Source organism: Chlorocebus sabaeus, chromosome 20 (genome assembly GCF_047675955.1).
Source record: "Chlorocebus sabaeus isolate Y175 chromosome 20, mChlSab1.0.hap1, whole genome shotgun sequence".
Classification (NCBI taxonomy): Eukaryota; Metazoa; Chordata; class Mammalia; order Primates; family Cercopithecidae; genus Chlorocebus; species Chlorocebus sabaeus.
In genome coordinates, this window is record NC_132923.1 from 75,128,737 (window position 1) to 75,145,685 (window position 16,949).

At 38.4% G+C, this 16,949-nt stretch overlaps 1 protein-coding gene across 1 annotated transcript in view; it reads left to right on the plus strand.

Moving 5' to 3' along the window:
- TM2D1 (TM2 domain containing 1) overlaps positions 1-11,919 on the plus strand; it is a 39,056-nt gene extending 27,137 nt beyond the window's left edge. The window contains exons 6-7 of the mRNA XM_007978520.3: positions 9,430-9,559; positions 11,611-11,919. Of these exons, the coding sequence (XP_007976711.1) occupies positions 9,430-9,540 (111 nt within the window). The 3' untranslated portion in view covers positions 9,541-9,559; positions 11,611-11,919. The remainder of the gene's footprint in view (positions 1-9,429; positions 9,560-11,610) is intronic.
- Positions 11,920-16,949: the final 5,030 nt, after the last annotated feature.

A 16,949-nucleotide genomic window follows, 5' to 3' on the forward strand; every position in this document is an offset into this window, starting at 1 on the left:
AGCATAGCCAAATAAGATGGGTAGCCTTATTCTTCATGTCATTTAACATATTTCACATTTGATGTTGACATCATCAGTTTTAGAGGAGCATTCCTGGGCTCGAGTGATCCTCTCATCTCAGCCTCCCAAAGTGTTGGGATTACAGGCATGAGCCATTGTGCATGGCCCTGGCTCATTTTTTTGTTTATTTTTCTTTCCTTCCCCATTCTCTCCATGACTCACTCACTCTTTCTTTCTTTCCTTCTTTCTTTTCTTTCTTTCTTTCTTTCTTTCTTTCTTTCTTTCTTTCTTTCTTTCTTTCTTTCTTTCTTTCTTTCTTTCTTTCTTTCTTTCTTTCTTTCTTTCTTTCTTTCTGTCTCTCTGTCTCTCTCTCTCTCTCCCTCTCTCTTGCCTTTCTTGTCTTTCTATCTTTCCATCTTTCTTTCTTTCTTTTTTGCCATTAAATATTATTTCCCAGTGAGTAGCAATGTGTTTCTGTTGGACTGTGATCCCGTAAATGTATCGGGCATGGATTCAAGACCTATAAAAAATACCGTACTTTGTTTCACAGTGTTTATAACAAAAATCGAAGAGTCTAGTTATAGTTTGTCTTTGAATAGAAACAATACAAAGTGTAATGCCCATATTGTTAAATTAAGCTTTACATGTTGCTGTATTTACTGAAAATACTTTTATGAGTTTGTCTATTTGTTATTAAACTTTGGAAGTTCTATTTTTTGTTCCTAAAAATATACAGATAATGATGATGCATGGCATGAAATAATACATAGAATACAGTCAAGAAAATCTAAATCAGTGATACATGTATAGCATACCATCCTTCAGCTGTGGGTAACTATTATTTATAACTACTACATATATATAGTTATTCATAAGGTAGTTTTGAAGATTTAAAGACACTCATTCTTCTTTTATGCCATATATATATATATATATATATATTTTTTTTTTTTTTTTTTTTTTTTTGAGATGGTGTCTTCGTCGCCCAGGCTGGAGTGCAGTGGCTCGATCTCGGCTCACTGCAACCTCCGCCTCCCAGGTTCAAGCGATTCTCCTGCCTCAGCCTCCCAAGTAGCTGGGATTACAGGCACACACCACTACGCCCGGCTAATTTTATATTTTTAGTAGAGACGGGGTTTCTCCGTTGGTCAGGCTGGTCTCAAACTCCTGACCTCAGGTGATCCACCCACCTTGGCCTCCCAAAGTGCTGGGATTACAGGTGTGAGCCACTGCCCCCAGCCTCCTTATATTTTTATATATGTCATGAAGGATAGATTAGACAATACAAGGTTTTTATCAGAAAGATGAAAATGTTTTTTGATTGTATTTAAACCTCTTTCATCATTCATGCAATCTGGGCTTTTTTTTTTTTTTTTTTTTTTTTGAGATGGAGTTTTGCTCTTGTCGTCCAGGATGGAGTAAAGTGGTGCGATCTCGGCCCACTGCAACCTCTGCCTCCCAGGTTCAAGTGATTCTCCTGCCTCAGTCTCCCAAGTAGCTGGGATTACAGGCACATACCACTATGGCCAGCTAATTTTGTATTTTTAGTAGAGATAGGGTTTCACCATGTTGGTCAGGCTGGTCTCGAACTCCTGACCTCATGTGATCCGCCTGCCTTGGCCTCCCAAAGTTCTGGGATTACAAGTGTGAGCCATCATGCCTGACCTGGGCATTTTTAATTATACCAAAATCACTGATGTATATTCTGCAAAACAAAAGGAAAAGAAAGTCTCCTATGTTAAGTGGAGACAAACAGCCACAAATCAGAAAGACGAGGATGTGTGGAGGGAAAATGGAAATAAGTGTTATAATGTAGAAAGTTATTGGAAGTATGCTGGGTTCTTTGTCACAGTTTTTTAAAGATTCTGTTCATGGAAGAAATTGCTTTTCATTCCTATTAATATAACAGAGTGGATTTCCTTAAAGGACTAGTAACCATATAAGCAGCAGAAATTCAAAAAAGCAGCATAATGTCTGAAACATTTATGAATTTTATAAATACATTTAACAGACTGGTAAAGTATGTTTCATGAATTTGATATTTATTATATGCTACTCTAATACTATATATACTGCTTTGTATTAGTTTTTAACTTTTAAACAATGGATTTGACTTTTCACTCATAAATTTTTTGAGGAAAAATGACTTATTAATCTCCTATAGTACCAGTAGTATGTTAAACAGAGTATGCCCTCAAAAATTTTTGCTGATTTGGAACTGTATGCAGTATGCCTTATACAAATTGTGGCTTTGTGCCGAGTACAAGCAAGATGAGATGCTGAAAATGGTAGTTTTTTAAAAAGTCATTGTTTTCCTGTAGGACCTGTTTTAGTTCATTTGGGGCTATAACAAAACACTTTAGACTGTATGATTTCTTTTTTTTTTTTTCTTTGAGACTGAGTCTTGCCCTATTGCCCAGGCTGGAATACAGTGGTACAATCGTGGCGCAATCTTGGCTCACTGCAATTTCTGCCTCCCAGGCTCAAGCAATTCTCATGCCTCAGCCTCCTGAGTAGCTGGGATTACAGATGCTTACCACCACACCTGGCTAATTTTTGTATTTTTAGTAGAGACGGGGTTTCATCATGTTGGCCAGACTGGTCATGAACTCCTGACCTCAAATGATCCACCCGCCTTGGCCTCCCAAACTGCTGGGATTACAAGCATTAGCCACTGTGTATGGCCTAGACTAGATTATTTCTAAATAGTGGAAAATTATTTCTTATAGTTCTGGAGGCTGGGAAGTCCAGTATCAGGGCACCAGCAGGTTCAGTGTCTGGTAAGGGCTGTCTGCTTCATGGATGATGCCTTCTATATGTGCCCACATGGTGTAAAGGATAAGGTCATTAATCCCATTGATGGATGGTGGAGCCCTAATGACTTAATAACTTTCCAAAGGCCCTGCCTCTTAGTATGAACACATTTGGGGTTAGACTTCAACATAGGAATTTTATAGGGACACAAACATTCAAAACATAATAGGGCTAAATTCCTAAATTTCACAGTGTCACTTGAGAGGTAATGAATAAAAATGAGAGTTGATGTGATAAACTATAAATTATGCCATCATTGGAAATCGTTTTAGTGAGCACCAACTTAGGTATAATAACATGGGGTCCTTGCCCTAGAGGAACCTATGATCTTTTCCAAGAATAGTCTGATAATAGATTCCATTTATTTTTGGAAACAAAATATTTCCAGATAAGTGCCTATAATCTCAGGACTTTGGGAGGCCTACATGGGAGGATCACTGGAGCCCAGGAGTTTCAGACCAGCCTGGGCAACACACTGAGACTCCTTATCTACAAAAATTTTTTAAAAAATTTGCCAGGTGTGGTGGTGCATGCCTGTAGTTCCAGCTACTCAGGAGGCTGAGGTTGGAGGATCACTTGAGCCTGAGAGATCGATCAGGGTTGCAGAGTGAACTGTGATTGTAGTTCTACACTCTAGCCTAAGCAACAGAGTGCTTTTGCCTAAGCAAAAAAATAAATAATAATAATAAAATAAAATATTTCCTTGGGGACTGTAGGCCTAATAAACACTTTCCGTAATTTTTATCTTTTTAAAAATCTTTGCATTTTACAAACATTTTTAAAAGCCTAAGCTTTTTAGTTTAGACCAAAATATGGCCAAGGCTATGGAATCACCTCTGTGTGAGCCAGTTTGTTTGGTCAAAGACATAGCCTATCCCTTTTTGATCAAAAGAAGGACTAATAGCATAATTGCCATAATCTACTACCAATGCTGGAAAAGGTGGTATACTTGATAGTTTGCTAGATGTAGGACAATAATACATAAAAACAGAGGACTTTTTTTTTTTTTTTTTTTTTTTTTTTGAGATGGAGTCTCGCTCTGTTGCCCAGGCTGGAGTGCGGTGGCATGATCTCAGCTCACTGCAACCTCTGCCTCCCGGGTTCAAGCAATTCTATTGCCTCAGCCTCCCGAGTAGCTGGGATTACAGGCATGCGCAACCGCGCCTGGCTAATTTTTAGTAGAGACGGGGTTTCACCATGTTAGCCAGGCTGGTCTCAAACTCCTGACCTCAGGTGATCCACCTGGCTCGGCCTCCCTCGGTGATGGGATTACAGGTGTGAGCCACCGCACCCAGCCACAGAGGAGTGTGTGTGTGTTTTTTTTTGGGCGGAGGGGTAGGGAGACAGAGTCTCACTCTATTGCCCAGGCTGGAGTGCAGTGGCACACGATCTTGGCTCACTGCGACCTCCGCCTCCTGGGTTCAAGTGATTCTCCTGCCTCAGCCTCCTGAGTAGCTGGGACTACAGGCATGTACCACTGTGCCCAGTTAATTTTTGTATTTTTAGTAAAGACGGGATTTCACTATGTTGGCCAGGATGGTCTCGATCTCTTGACCTCGTTACCCGCCTGCCTCGGCCTCCCAAAGTGCTGAGATTACAGGCGTGAGCCACTGTGCCTGGCCACAGAGGACAGTTTATAGATACCAAATCCTTCAAATAGCTCCCTGTGTCATTATTTAACCCTGGTGTGATTTATTGGGAAAATAAATTGAAAAACCGAAGTGACTGATAATTTTCGTAACTTTTACTCTGTCATGTGACCTTAATTAGGTAGGTTTCACTTAGTTCACTTACCCTGTGGGTAGATTTTTTTTAGTGCCTTTAAGAGGATTTTCAAAACAAAGAATATCTTAAACTGGTTCTGAGACAAATCCCAAAGCTGTGTTTTCCTCAGGATGTAAATGGTGACTCTTATTCATTTCTTAAAGAATAGTGTTTATATTGGTCATTTATGATTAATACTAAGAATTCTTTAAATGAAGTCAGGTGTTCTGAATGCATAAATTCTGGCACTGTGTAGGAATTTTGATAATTAAAATGTAACTAATCAGATGGTTTTAATAGCATCATCTTAAAATTAATCATACACAGAAGTGAAATATGGATATAAAAATGTAGTCTGACTTTTAAGAAAGTATTAGTTATTTGGGGGAGTTGGGATGGATACAGGTTGCATTATCCTTTACTTGCAGACAGCTGAATCATTTGACTTTTATCACCAGATTGGTAGGTTTGCAGGAGATGATCTGATCTTGCTGATGTTATTGTTGGCATTCTTTATATGGAGGAACTCAGAAGTCTTTTAGATAGAGAAAGCGTAGATTGATATAAATGCTCTTTTTTTTTTCTTTCACTTCTTAATTCATTGATTACATTTGAAATTTATAAAATATTTGAGTTACCTAAGAAGCATGACTTCACTGACAGTGCTGTTAAATGAGGGGTCATATCAATTGCTAAAGTTGAGGTGATAAAGTACTTACTGGTAACCACATTTTTTTCCCTTTATTCGTAGTAGAATGCCACCTAAGTATATACAAACAAATTACATTTTACACTAACAAAATCAAAAGTTTATAAATTGCAAACATTAATACTGTAACATTAATAAGTGCAAATAAGATAATAGCTTTTTGTACAGTAAAATATACATAACATAAACATTGCCACTTTAATCTTTAAGTGTACAGTTCAGTGGCATTAATTATGTTCAGAATATTTTACAACTGTCACCACTATCTATTTCTAAAACTTTTTCATCACTCCAAAAATACTGTACCCCTTAAGTAATAGCTTCCTTCCCCTTCTCTTCCCACCTTCTGGTAACCTCTGTTATACTTTTTGTCTTTTTGAATTTGCCTGTTCTAAATTTTTGTTTTTACAAATAGAGACAGGATCTCACTTTGTTCCCTAGGCTGGTCTCAAATCCTGGGCTCAAGCTATCCTCCTGCCTCGGCCTCCCTAAGTGCTGGGATTACAGACATGAGACACTGTGCCCAGCCAGCTTCAGGATATTTCTTAGCAGAGAAATAAACTCATAATTTTAGGTTTCATATTCTGTTGTCTATGAACAAATGGACGTGGACATATTTACTGAGTAAAAAAATTCCCAGTATCGGGATATTTTACTTTATTTTTTTAGAGACAGGGTCTTGCTCTGTTGCCCAGGCTGGAGTGCAGTGGCATGATCATGGCTCATTGCAACCTCGAATTCCTGGGTTCAAACAATCTTCCTGCCTCAACCTCTCATCCAGTATGGGATATTTTAAAAGATATGTAATTTTATAATTAATAATACAATAATATACTCATAATGAAATATGTTAGAATTGGCACATTATATATGTGTATGTGGGTGCTTATAAAAGATATGTAATTTTATAATTAATACAATAATATACTCATAATGAAATATGTTAGAATTGGCACATTACATATGTGTATGTGGGTGCTTAAAACAGGTTTTATTATTTATTTATTTTTTCTTTGAGATGGAGCCTCACTCTGTTGCCCAGGTTGGAGTACAGTGGTATGATATCAGCTCACTAAAACCTCTGCCTCCTGGGTTCAAGTAATTCTCATGCCTCAGCCTCCCTGGTAGTAGCTGGGATTACAGGTGTGCACCACAATGCCCAACTAATCCTCATATTTTTTTTTTTTTTTTTTTTTTTTTGTAGATACTGGGTTTTGCCATGTTGGCCAGACTCATCTTGAACTCCTGGCCTCAAGCAGTCCTCCCGCCTTGGCCTCCCAAAGTGCTGGGATTACAGGCATGAGCCACTACACCCTGTCTTAGGTTTTATTTTATTTTTTTAATTTGCAAAGGAATGTGGATCTAAATAGTTGAAATCTTTATAGCTGATCTTTTTTTTTTTTTTTTTAAAGTAAATAAAACAGTTTCTTGTGTGACCAGATAGTTCATAGAAAAGTGTGTTGATGATACTTTGTAGTGGCTTAAGCTGAGGTCTTTGTATCTAAATCTTGTAGTCATAGAAGACATTAAAACTTTAAAAATACTGTACCAATCAGCTTATTCTATTCTTTATTATAATCAATAAGAAAAATTGAGATCCAGGAAGGAATAAATTATTTGATCCTGCAGCTAGTTATAGAAAGAGACAGCTTTCTCTTCCAAGTTTTCCTTTCAGTTTAGTGCTTTACCACACTGACTTAATTTGGTTATTTAAATAGGGTTGCGTTCTGTCACCCAGGCTGGAGTGCAGTGGTGTGATCATAGCTCACTGCAACCTTGAACTCTTGGGCTCAAGCAGTCCTCCTACCTTAGCCTCTCGAGTAGCTGAGACTACAAGTGCACACCATGGCACCTGGATAATATTTTGTTTTCATTTTTTTTTTATAGGCAAAATTCTTGCTTTTTTGCCCACACTGGTCTCAAACTTCTGACTTCAAGCAGTCTTCCTGCCTTGGCCTCCCAGAGTGTGGGGATTACAGTTAATTTTTATGTAAATTCATAAAAAAGTGTCAAGCCAAATCAATTTAATCTTTAACAAGTAAGTCAATGTGCATAACAGCACCTGACATGGTGTGTGGCACATACGTGCTTTGTAAGTACCACTTGAATATTAACGTGTAGTTCACTAGAATAAGTTCCCTGTTGGCAGAGATGGTATTTTATTCACTGTGTATAATGTCTAGCATAGAACCTGGAATATCATAGGAATTAAATATTTGTTGAATAGTTTTAAGATCCAATTTATTTTTAAAATGAGGAATGCTTTATAGCAGTGTCCTTCGATTTTAAAAACAAAGTCCATACTCTCCATATATTTTTAAATTGACATTTAAGTTTTCTATCATAAGTTTAAATAGTTGCAAAGGATATAACTTCTAGTCTGCAAATATTTACATATTTAAATAAAAGTGTTACATCAATTTTGAAATGTCTCCAACATAATATAAATATAGGATTTTAAATATCACCTACTTTAAAAAGATGTGCGTGAACTCTTCACTAACCATTATGATTTTTACATTGCTTCTTTTCTTCCTTTATTTTTATTCCTCTTCTACAGAATTTTATCCTAATATAATACATTTTTATGTTTAAAAGCTACCTACTAGGCTGGGCGCGTTGGCTCATGCCCTAATCCCAGCACTTTGGGAGCCCAAAGCAGGCAGTTCAGTTGATGTTCTTAACCATTATCCTAGTACTGGGAGTTTGAGACCAGCCTGTTCAACATAGTGAAACCCTGTCTCTATAAAAAATACAAAAACAAAATTAGCTGGGTGTGATGGTGCACACCTGAGGTCCCAGCTACTTGGGAGGCTGAGGTGAGAGGATTGCTAGAGCCCAGGAGGGGGAGGTTGCAGTGAGTCAAGATCATGCCACTGTACTCCAGCCTGGGTGACTGAGATCCTGTATCCAAAAAAAAAAAAAAAAAAAAATGAGAGAAATCTTCCTACTAATCATCTTATTCATTAAAATTAAAATATTTAAAAATTTTCTGTGATTTTTTTTTGGATTGTCATTATAATAATGATACACAGTTGATCAAAACAGCATAAACATGTTGCAAATTATTTTTAAGCAAAAAGATGTAAAATGTTATTGGAAATGCATCTTTGGAACAGATACAGCAGAATGGATTTTTGGACCTTTGAGTAAAGGATCGTTCCCTAAATCCAATATTTTGAGTTATCCCTTTGTTTGGCACTTCAGAGGCTTTCACACCTCAGGGAAATAGTCCATCATAAGACTTGGGGTATCCTGGATGGTAGGTATGCTTTACTATTAACAAGTGGGAGAAATGACCACAGTGAGGAGAAGTGGGAAGGGAAACTGACAGGATGCTTCCACTGTAGAATGGTATCAGGCAGATTTGTTTTACAAAGAGTATTTAGGGAATTAAGATCTCAAGATTGATTTCCCCTCTGGGCCCACATACACCTTGGTAAATCTTTGTCCACCTTTAAGGCTACAGTTTGAAGATTGCTACCTTAGAGGATAATTTATAGAGATTATGTTAACTAGATTGTCACATATGTGATTAAGTGGACAAGATGATGGTAGTGAACGTGTGTTGTTTTTCCTACCTCTGCCTTTTCCATTTCAGGTGGTTCTGGCAGGACTGTCAATGATACTACCTCATCTCCCACAGACAGCCTGGCCTGGCCAATCATTAAATCTATTCCCATGGATATAGTAGGTTTGTCCACAGTAGGCATAAAAACCAAGCAGATCAATAAAAGTCTTTCCCTGGAATTGGTATATAAACATTGGGGAAGAAAATTTTACTTTTTTTATTAGAAGCTGCTGAGCTGGGAATATGTGACTCTCGAGCTGTTGGCAATTAGTTAGAGTGCTGCTCTGCAGAATGAAGACAAGCAGAGCTAAGCAAGGAGGCAGGGAAGCCAAGGGCCTCAGGGAGCACGGAATTCAGTCCTTGGTGCCTGCAGCTTTTCTTTTGATCCTTTGAGCTATCCCAGCATTCTTTTCAGGTACATGAGCCACTAAATTACCTGTTTTTGCTTAGGTTAGAGCTGGATTTCTGTTGCTTCTGAAATACTTTTATTAACAACTGAGAAAAGTAAACTCAAAGTGTTGTGAAATAATCTTCTGTAAAATGAATAATTTTGAAATTTTGTCTCTTTTAGATTGTTGGACCTTCAGATGGAAGTAGTTACATCATAGATTACTATGGAACCAGACTTACAAGACTGAGTATTACTAATGAAACATATAGAAAAACGCAATTATATCCATAAATATTTTTTAAAAGAAACAGTAAGTGATATATATATATATATAATATAGTAGTATATTATTCATATAAAATTATGAGAATTTTAGGACCATAGAAAATTTTAAGAGACCATATAAACCTCTCAGGTCCCCCTATGCCTGAAGCATCTTCAATCCTTTGAAAAGCATTTTAGTCCACGCTCATGGCTCCTACGGTTCCCACTTCAGACTCTTTGCAGTGCATATGGTTAAAGGACAAAGTTCACAAAAAAGTAACATCAAAGCAAAAAGGCATTTATTATATGATGGTTATGATGAAAGTATGTGCTGCAAATAGTTCAATATAGCAGATATTTCTGCTGCCCATCCCTCTAAGGGTCAGTATAATCTTTTAACTTCCTTCTTTGGTTCTCCTTCCCTGAAACTGAAAATAGACACTGATAGAGTCCAAAGCCTGAATTCCCTGTAAGTCCTTCTTCTAACCTGAAGTTTGGCTCTGCCCATAAGAATTATTAATTGGCCTCAGCTTTATCTGTTTTTTTTTTTTTTATTTTGGAGACGGAGTCTTGCTCTGCCACCCAGGCTGGAGTGCAGTGGCTCGATCTCGGCTCACTGCAACGTCTGCCTCCCAGGTTCAAGCGATTCTCATGCCTCAGCCTCCCCAGTAGCTGGGACTACAGGCACACACCACCATGCCCGGGTAACTTGTATTTTTAGTAGATACAGGGTTTTGCCATTTTAGTCAGGCTAGTCTCAAACTCTTCAGGTAATCCACCTGCCTCGGCCTCCCAAAGTGCTGGGATTATAGGCTTGAGCCACTGTGCCTGGCTGGCCTCAGCTTTAAATAAGTGATAAATCTGCTAAAGTCAGAGATACCATCTTTTTTCCTGGTTTAACTCTGGTTTTCTAGAACTCTGCTACTACAAGGTTTTTAAAATCTCAATTACCATACATTAGTCTATTCTAACAATCTTCCAATAATGCAAATTTTACTCAGGATTTTGGTAGAATATCAGGAAAACCATTTCCTGGTATAATTATTCTCTGTAATAGAGAAATCCTATATATCATGTAAGGTGAAGGGTAGCTTTTATATAATAGTTCACTTTGAACTGTCTAGCAGCTGTCTAGCAGCTTTCATAGACACAGACAGGCAGAGAGAAAGACGGGGTAGATGTCTTAACCATTATCCTAGTTCTAGGGTTTTCAGTCAACTCTGTCTCAAAGACTGCTTCTAGAGGCCAGCAAGAGAATAGACATTTGTTTTCTGTCTTATAGAACAGAAACAGGATATGAAGTATACTTTTGCCCTTTAGGTGGATTTTTTTTCTTTTCTAACAGTAAAATTATGGATATGCCTTATAGTTATTGTCATGGGATTGAACAGTGACACACCCTCAAGATGTAAGGAATTTATTCAACTGATTGTCCAAAAGGTTTTCGAAATCTTATAAACTATAAGTCATTGAGCCTTAAAATTAAAATAAAGCTTAGAGATCCATCTACCTCTTCTTAACCAGGAAAAAAAATCGAGAGCTAAGGAAATTGAGACTAAGACACACAACTAATTAGTGCGAAAGAAACTAGAATCTAGGTCTTCCATACATTCTGTTACATGGTTGTTCTCTTCCTCCCATCCTACCCCAGCTCCAGTCAACTGTATCATTTTGTATTAGGCATTTTTGTTTTGGAAATTGTTTCTCCTGTCTTATGAGAAGGATTGTGTAGTTTCATGTAACTTTTATTATTCATACTGTAAATTGTGTCTCTTTCAAAAGTAGATTATTTCTAAACCATAGTGTGTAAAAATTAAGCAAATGTAAGTTTAAGAGGAATCTCATTATTTGTAACCTATTATGTAAACATTTAGGTGGGATTCCAGAGTCAGATTTGAAACTTAAAACCTGAAGGGCCCATTAGGAAGGCCAATATCTGCATTATCACTCATGTAATCTCTGCATTATACAGAAGTGCTCCAAGAGTGAGAAAAAAATATATTGAGCAAATGAAATGTTAAAATGTACATCTGCAATAACCTCATTGGACTATTAAAAAATATTGTGTTTTAACATATTTCTTTTTTTCTGTTTTAGGATTTGAGCCTCCTTGATTTTAATAGAGAACTTCTAGTGTCTGGATTTAAAGATTTCTCTTTTTCATTCATATACCATTTTATGAGTTCTGTATAATTTTTTGTGGTTTTTGTTTTGTTGATTTAGTTAAAAGTATATTATTGTGAGATTTATTTAATAGGACTTCCTTTGAGAGCTGTATAATAGTGTTTCTCAGGCTTCTGTCTCTGTGAGAGATAGCTTATTACTCTGATACTCTTTAATCTTTTACAGAGGCAAGTTGCCACTTGTCATTTTGTTTCTGAAAAATAAAAGTATAACTTATTCACATTTTTAGTGCTTTGTTATTGAGAAAATCTTCTTAAATGTTGAATGTAGCTGTCTTACCCATTTTGATCCTTCAAAGCAGTTAATCCATGGTGTGAACAAATACCATTTATATTGCCTGGGGCTTCAGTCCTGTGTATGACACCCACCTGTTTTTCTGCAGCTTTCAGATCTGTCTTTGCCTTGGTATCCAGGGAGCTAAAGATCATTAGGGAGTCTGTGAAACCTTGAGGCAACATATACACTTCTGGCATTGATTCAGGCCTCTGAAGTGTGAACTCTTTCCTTTTTTGCTTTGGGAGTGCTACACTAGCTTTTGGAAGACCAGATGCTGACTCATCGAGCTCGCTGCAGTTATAGTTGAAGCTGGATGGACAAGGTGGGAGCACCAAACAGATGATTAATGTCTTCCATCTGTGAGCAGCAGCGGGCAGATGCCAGCACAGGTGCCTTAACTGATGTACCAGTGTCTGAAAAAAGCAGCACCTGTATGTTAGCACTGGTTTTTCTTACCATGTTTAGAGGGGTTTTAAGAAGATGGAAATACATGAAATGTTACGTCCCAGAATACTATCCCACTTTTTCTTTAGGAACAGGCATACCAATTTCAAAATTACTAGTGTCGGTGCTCCTCAAGAGTAAAAACCATAATTTTTTGTCACATTTTCCTCAAAAGTGGACAGTATAGTATAATTAGCTTCATCATAGGTAAATCATTCAGTAGTAACTTCTCAAGTTGGTGGGAGATTTTTAAATATTAATATATGAAATGAATTTGGTTGCCCCCCTAATGTACACCAGGAACATCTCTTTGATTTGTTCAAAGAGATGTTTGAACAAGTTTGCTTGTGCACCAAGTGGGAGGCCTGATCTATATGGGGGAATGCAGGAGTGAACAAAATCCCCGCCCTTTAGAAGTTTATATTCTCTTGTGACTTACTGTTTCACCGTGATATTTTTGGTCACAGTTAAACTGGTTGGTAGATACCATTTTCTAGTGTCCCTGAGTTCCTTTAGGTTGCAGACAGTGCTTTGTAGTATCATCTAAGCCCAAATGATACTTTAGTATCATCTAAGCCCAGACTAAGTCATGTTTCCACAGTCAGATTAGTTCAACTATATAAGAAATACCTATTTGGGAGGCTGAAGCAGAAGAGTCACTTGAACCCTGGAGGCGGAGGTTGCAGTGAGCTGAGGTTGTGCCAATGCACTCGAGCCTGGGTGACAGAGCGAGACTCTGTCTCAAAAAAAAAGAAAAAGAAATACCTGCAGTCAAATTTTGAAAAGTAATCTTGATCCTTGCATAATAGCTACAGTCATTAGCTTGGCCAGGCAGTCTGTTTCAAAGCAGGTGATGCTAAAAAGTATTTATTCAAATAAGCTATACTCTTAAAGGGTTGTTGAGGAAGTACAGAAACAAAGTCCCTTCACAATACATTATTAAGCCTTTAGACTTTATTTTCACTTTAGTTTCCTAAATTTACAACAAGAACACTTCTAGTTTGCCTAATTCTGTTGCCTAATATGTAATTCTTTAACAGATTTTTTAATAAACTCATGTGAATGCATTTAAATTCTTTGTCAACTTTTTTTCTTTCACTGAGCACTATTATGACAATTTGTTAGTAGTATGTATGAATATGAATTATATGTTAAACCCTCTGTGTCCGATGTTTTATATGTTAACCCTGGTTTTAGATCAGTGACCAAAATTGTGAGATGGATTAGCTCAGTCATTCTTTATTACTGCTAAGCCTTTTAAGGCAGAATGGGAAGGATTCTTTCAATCCTATAGAAACGTTTAGTACCTTGTAGCAGTGATGTACAAATGATACTGCCTTTGCCTAAAGGATTAGTATAATTTCCAGAAGTACCTGTGTACCCAGAAATATTCCTTACTTCAAAGATTCTGTTTTGTCTGTGGCCAGGATTTGTTCATGGAACTGCTAAGAGTATAAAAGAAATAGTGGTTTGGGGTTTGTTTTTTTTTGTTTTTGTTTTTGCCAATGGAGTTTCACTCTTGTTGCCCAGGCTGGAGTGCAATGGCACAATCTTGGCTCACTGCAACCTCCATTCTCCCAGGTTCAAACGATTCTCCTGCCTCAGCCTCCCAAGTAGCTGGGATTATAGACACGTGCCACCACACCCCACTAATTTTTGTATCTTAGATGGGATTTCACCATGTTGGCCAGGCTGGTCTTGAACTCCTGGCCTGAAGCAATCCTCCCGCCTTGGCCTCCCAAAGTGTTGGGATTACAGGCATGAGCCACCACACCCCACCTGATAGATACATTTAAAAGGAAAAGGTAGGATGCCATATTAGAGGTCTGGCATCCAAGCAGCATGGGATGATAAGAAAAGTATAGACATATTCTGAGTCCTGAGTTTGCATTCTGTTTCTCGTCACTTATTTTGTGACTGAGCACGTAACCATTCTTAATCCCTCATATAAATAGAGGTAGTGACGTGTCAGGTAATGTTGAACGATTAAATGGCAGATACTAATTGTGTATTGAACACATTTTAAAAGAACGGGATAATGGCCTCAAGTACTGGTGAGGTCTGTCTGGAACTTGCAAGAGGTTCTGCACGCCGGGCTATATAGTATGGTTGTTTCTAAAATAAAATGCCAGTGGGCTCAAAAATCTCTTTGACAAAAGGAGGATAAGACACTTCGTTTGGACATTGTTTACCTGTTTTTCATATCTCCATTATCTTTATCCATATCTGCAGTTACTGGATGTAATATGGGCCAAAAATGTCTTTTTTTTAAAATCAAGAATTAGTCTTATTGGCCGCTTCACTCCTTTAAGATTCTATGTAAGAAAAAGCGGAAATGTTACAGATTTTGTTTTTGTTGCTTTTTCATCTAAAGTTCACTGGAGATATTTAATAAGTTTTAAAATGTTGCTGTGAGGCAGCTGATCAGCCTACTTTTCAGCCTAAATTATGGTTAATTGCAAGCAATCACTATGCATACAACAGAGTGTTGCTTTTAACCTGTCAATGTTATCAGAATATGCCAAGCATGTGGAGATTACAACTTGAAAAATGATCAAGGTTAGAGCTATTTGGGCTGCATATGCCAAAGAAAAACGTTTTACCAGAATACTCTAGACTAAAGTGTGGTGTTTGGAACTTTTTATCATGTGAAGTAATTTTGTATTTAAGATGCTATGATTATGAAGGCTCAAGATCCTATCTTTAATTTTTAGAAAAACCTCAAAATTCGACTGATTCTGAATAGATTATGTAATTCACCTATTATTGCGCTATGAGAAACATTAAGGAGAATGGCGTGACTTCTCTGTGTGATTTGTCACTGAGGCAAACTATTGGAGTGAAATGGTTCAAGACATAACAAAAATTGTTTTTAATAAGTGTTTTGAAGGCTGGGCGTGGTGGCTCTTGGCTCTAATCCCAGCGCTTTGGGAAGCCGAGGCGGGCGGATCACGAGGTCAGGAGATCGAGACCATCTTGACTAACACAGTGAAACTCTGTCTACTAAAAATACCAAAAATTAGCTGGGCATGGTGGCGGGCGCCTGTAGTCCCAGCTACTGGGGAGGCTGAGGCAGGAGAATGGCGTAAACCCGGGAGGCGGAGGTTGCAGTGAGCCGAGAACGTGCCACTGCACTCCAGCCTGGGCAACAGAGCGAGACTCCGTCTCACACACACACACACACACACACACACACACACACACACACACACACAAGTGTTTTGAACCTTTTAAAAGGTATTCAAAAGAAGTAAATTTGGCCGGGCGCGGTGGCTCAAGCCTGTAATCCCAGCACTTTGGGAGGCCGAGACGGGCGGATCACGAGGTCAGGAGATGGAGACCATCCTGGCTAACACGGTGAAACCCCGTCTCTACTTAAAAATACAAAAACCAAAACAAAACAAAAAACAAACTAGCCAGGCGAGGTGGCGGGCGCCTGTAGTCCCAGCTACTCGGGAGGCTGAGGCAGGAGAATGGCGTAAACCCGGGAGGCGGAGCTTGCAGTGAGCTGAGATCCGGCCACTGCACTCCAGTCTGGGTGACAGAGCAAGACTCCGTCTCAAAAAAAAAAAAAAAAAAAAAAGAAGCAAATTTATTGTTTATTCATTCTCAGCTATTTATTGACCTACTATGCACCTCTTCTGCTCTTGTCCTCCTACACTATATTCTCCACACAGCAGCCGAAATGATAAAAAATAAATGAGAACATGCCACTGTTCTGCTTATTCTCCAGTGGCTTCTGTCATGCTTCAAATGTGCCATATCGATTCCTTTTTGTTGTTGTTGTTGTTGTTTTCCATAGAGACAGGGCTTCACTATGTTGGTCAGGTTGGTCTTGCACTCTCGGCCTCAAGCATGCCTCCTGCCTCAGCCACCCAAAGTGCTGGGATTACAGGCCACCAGCCTGAGCCCCCAGCCCAATTTCTACATCAATTTTTTTTTTTTTTTTTTTAGAGCCTTGCTCTGTTGCCCAGGCTGGAGTGCAGTGGCACGTGATCTTGGCTCACTGCAACCTCCACCTCCTGGTTTCAAGCAATTCTCCAGCCTCAGCCTCCTGAGTAGCTGGGATTACAGGGACATGCCACCACGCTCGACTAATTTTTGTATTTTTAGTAGCGATGGGGTTTCACCATATTGGCCAGGCTGGTCTTGAACTCCTGACGTCAAGTGATCCACCTGCTTCGGCCTCCCAAAGTGCTAGGATCACAGGCGTGAGCCGCCCCGCAAGGTCTACCTCAAGATTTTTTACTTGCTCTTTCCTTTGCCTGGAGGACTCTTTCCCATGTTACATGACGTGCTTCCTTAGTCAGGGCTCTGCTCAAATATTTTATAAACATTAAAATTCTCTCTTTGAATGGGTGGTTTCTAGAGGTGGTTCCTGATAAAAGATCAGGGAGTAGATTATTAGAAATAATTAAAGGAAGCTACTAAATTGCCTATTATTTGCTATGTACTCTCCTGACCTGATTATCTCACTTAATCCCTATAAATCACCTCATGAGACAGGACAATTAGTTTCCCTTCCAGTGATA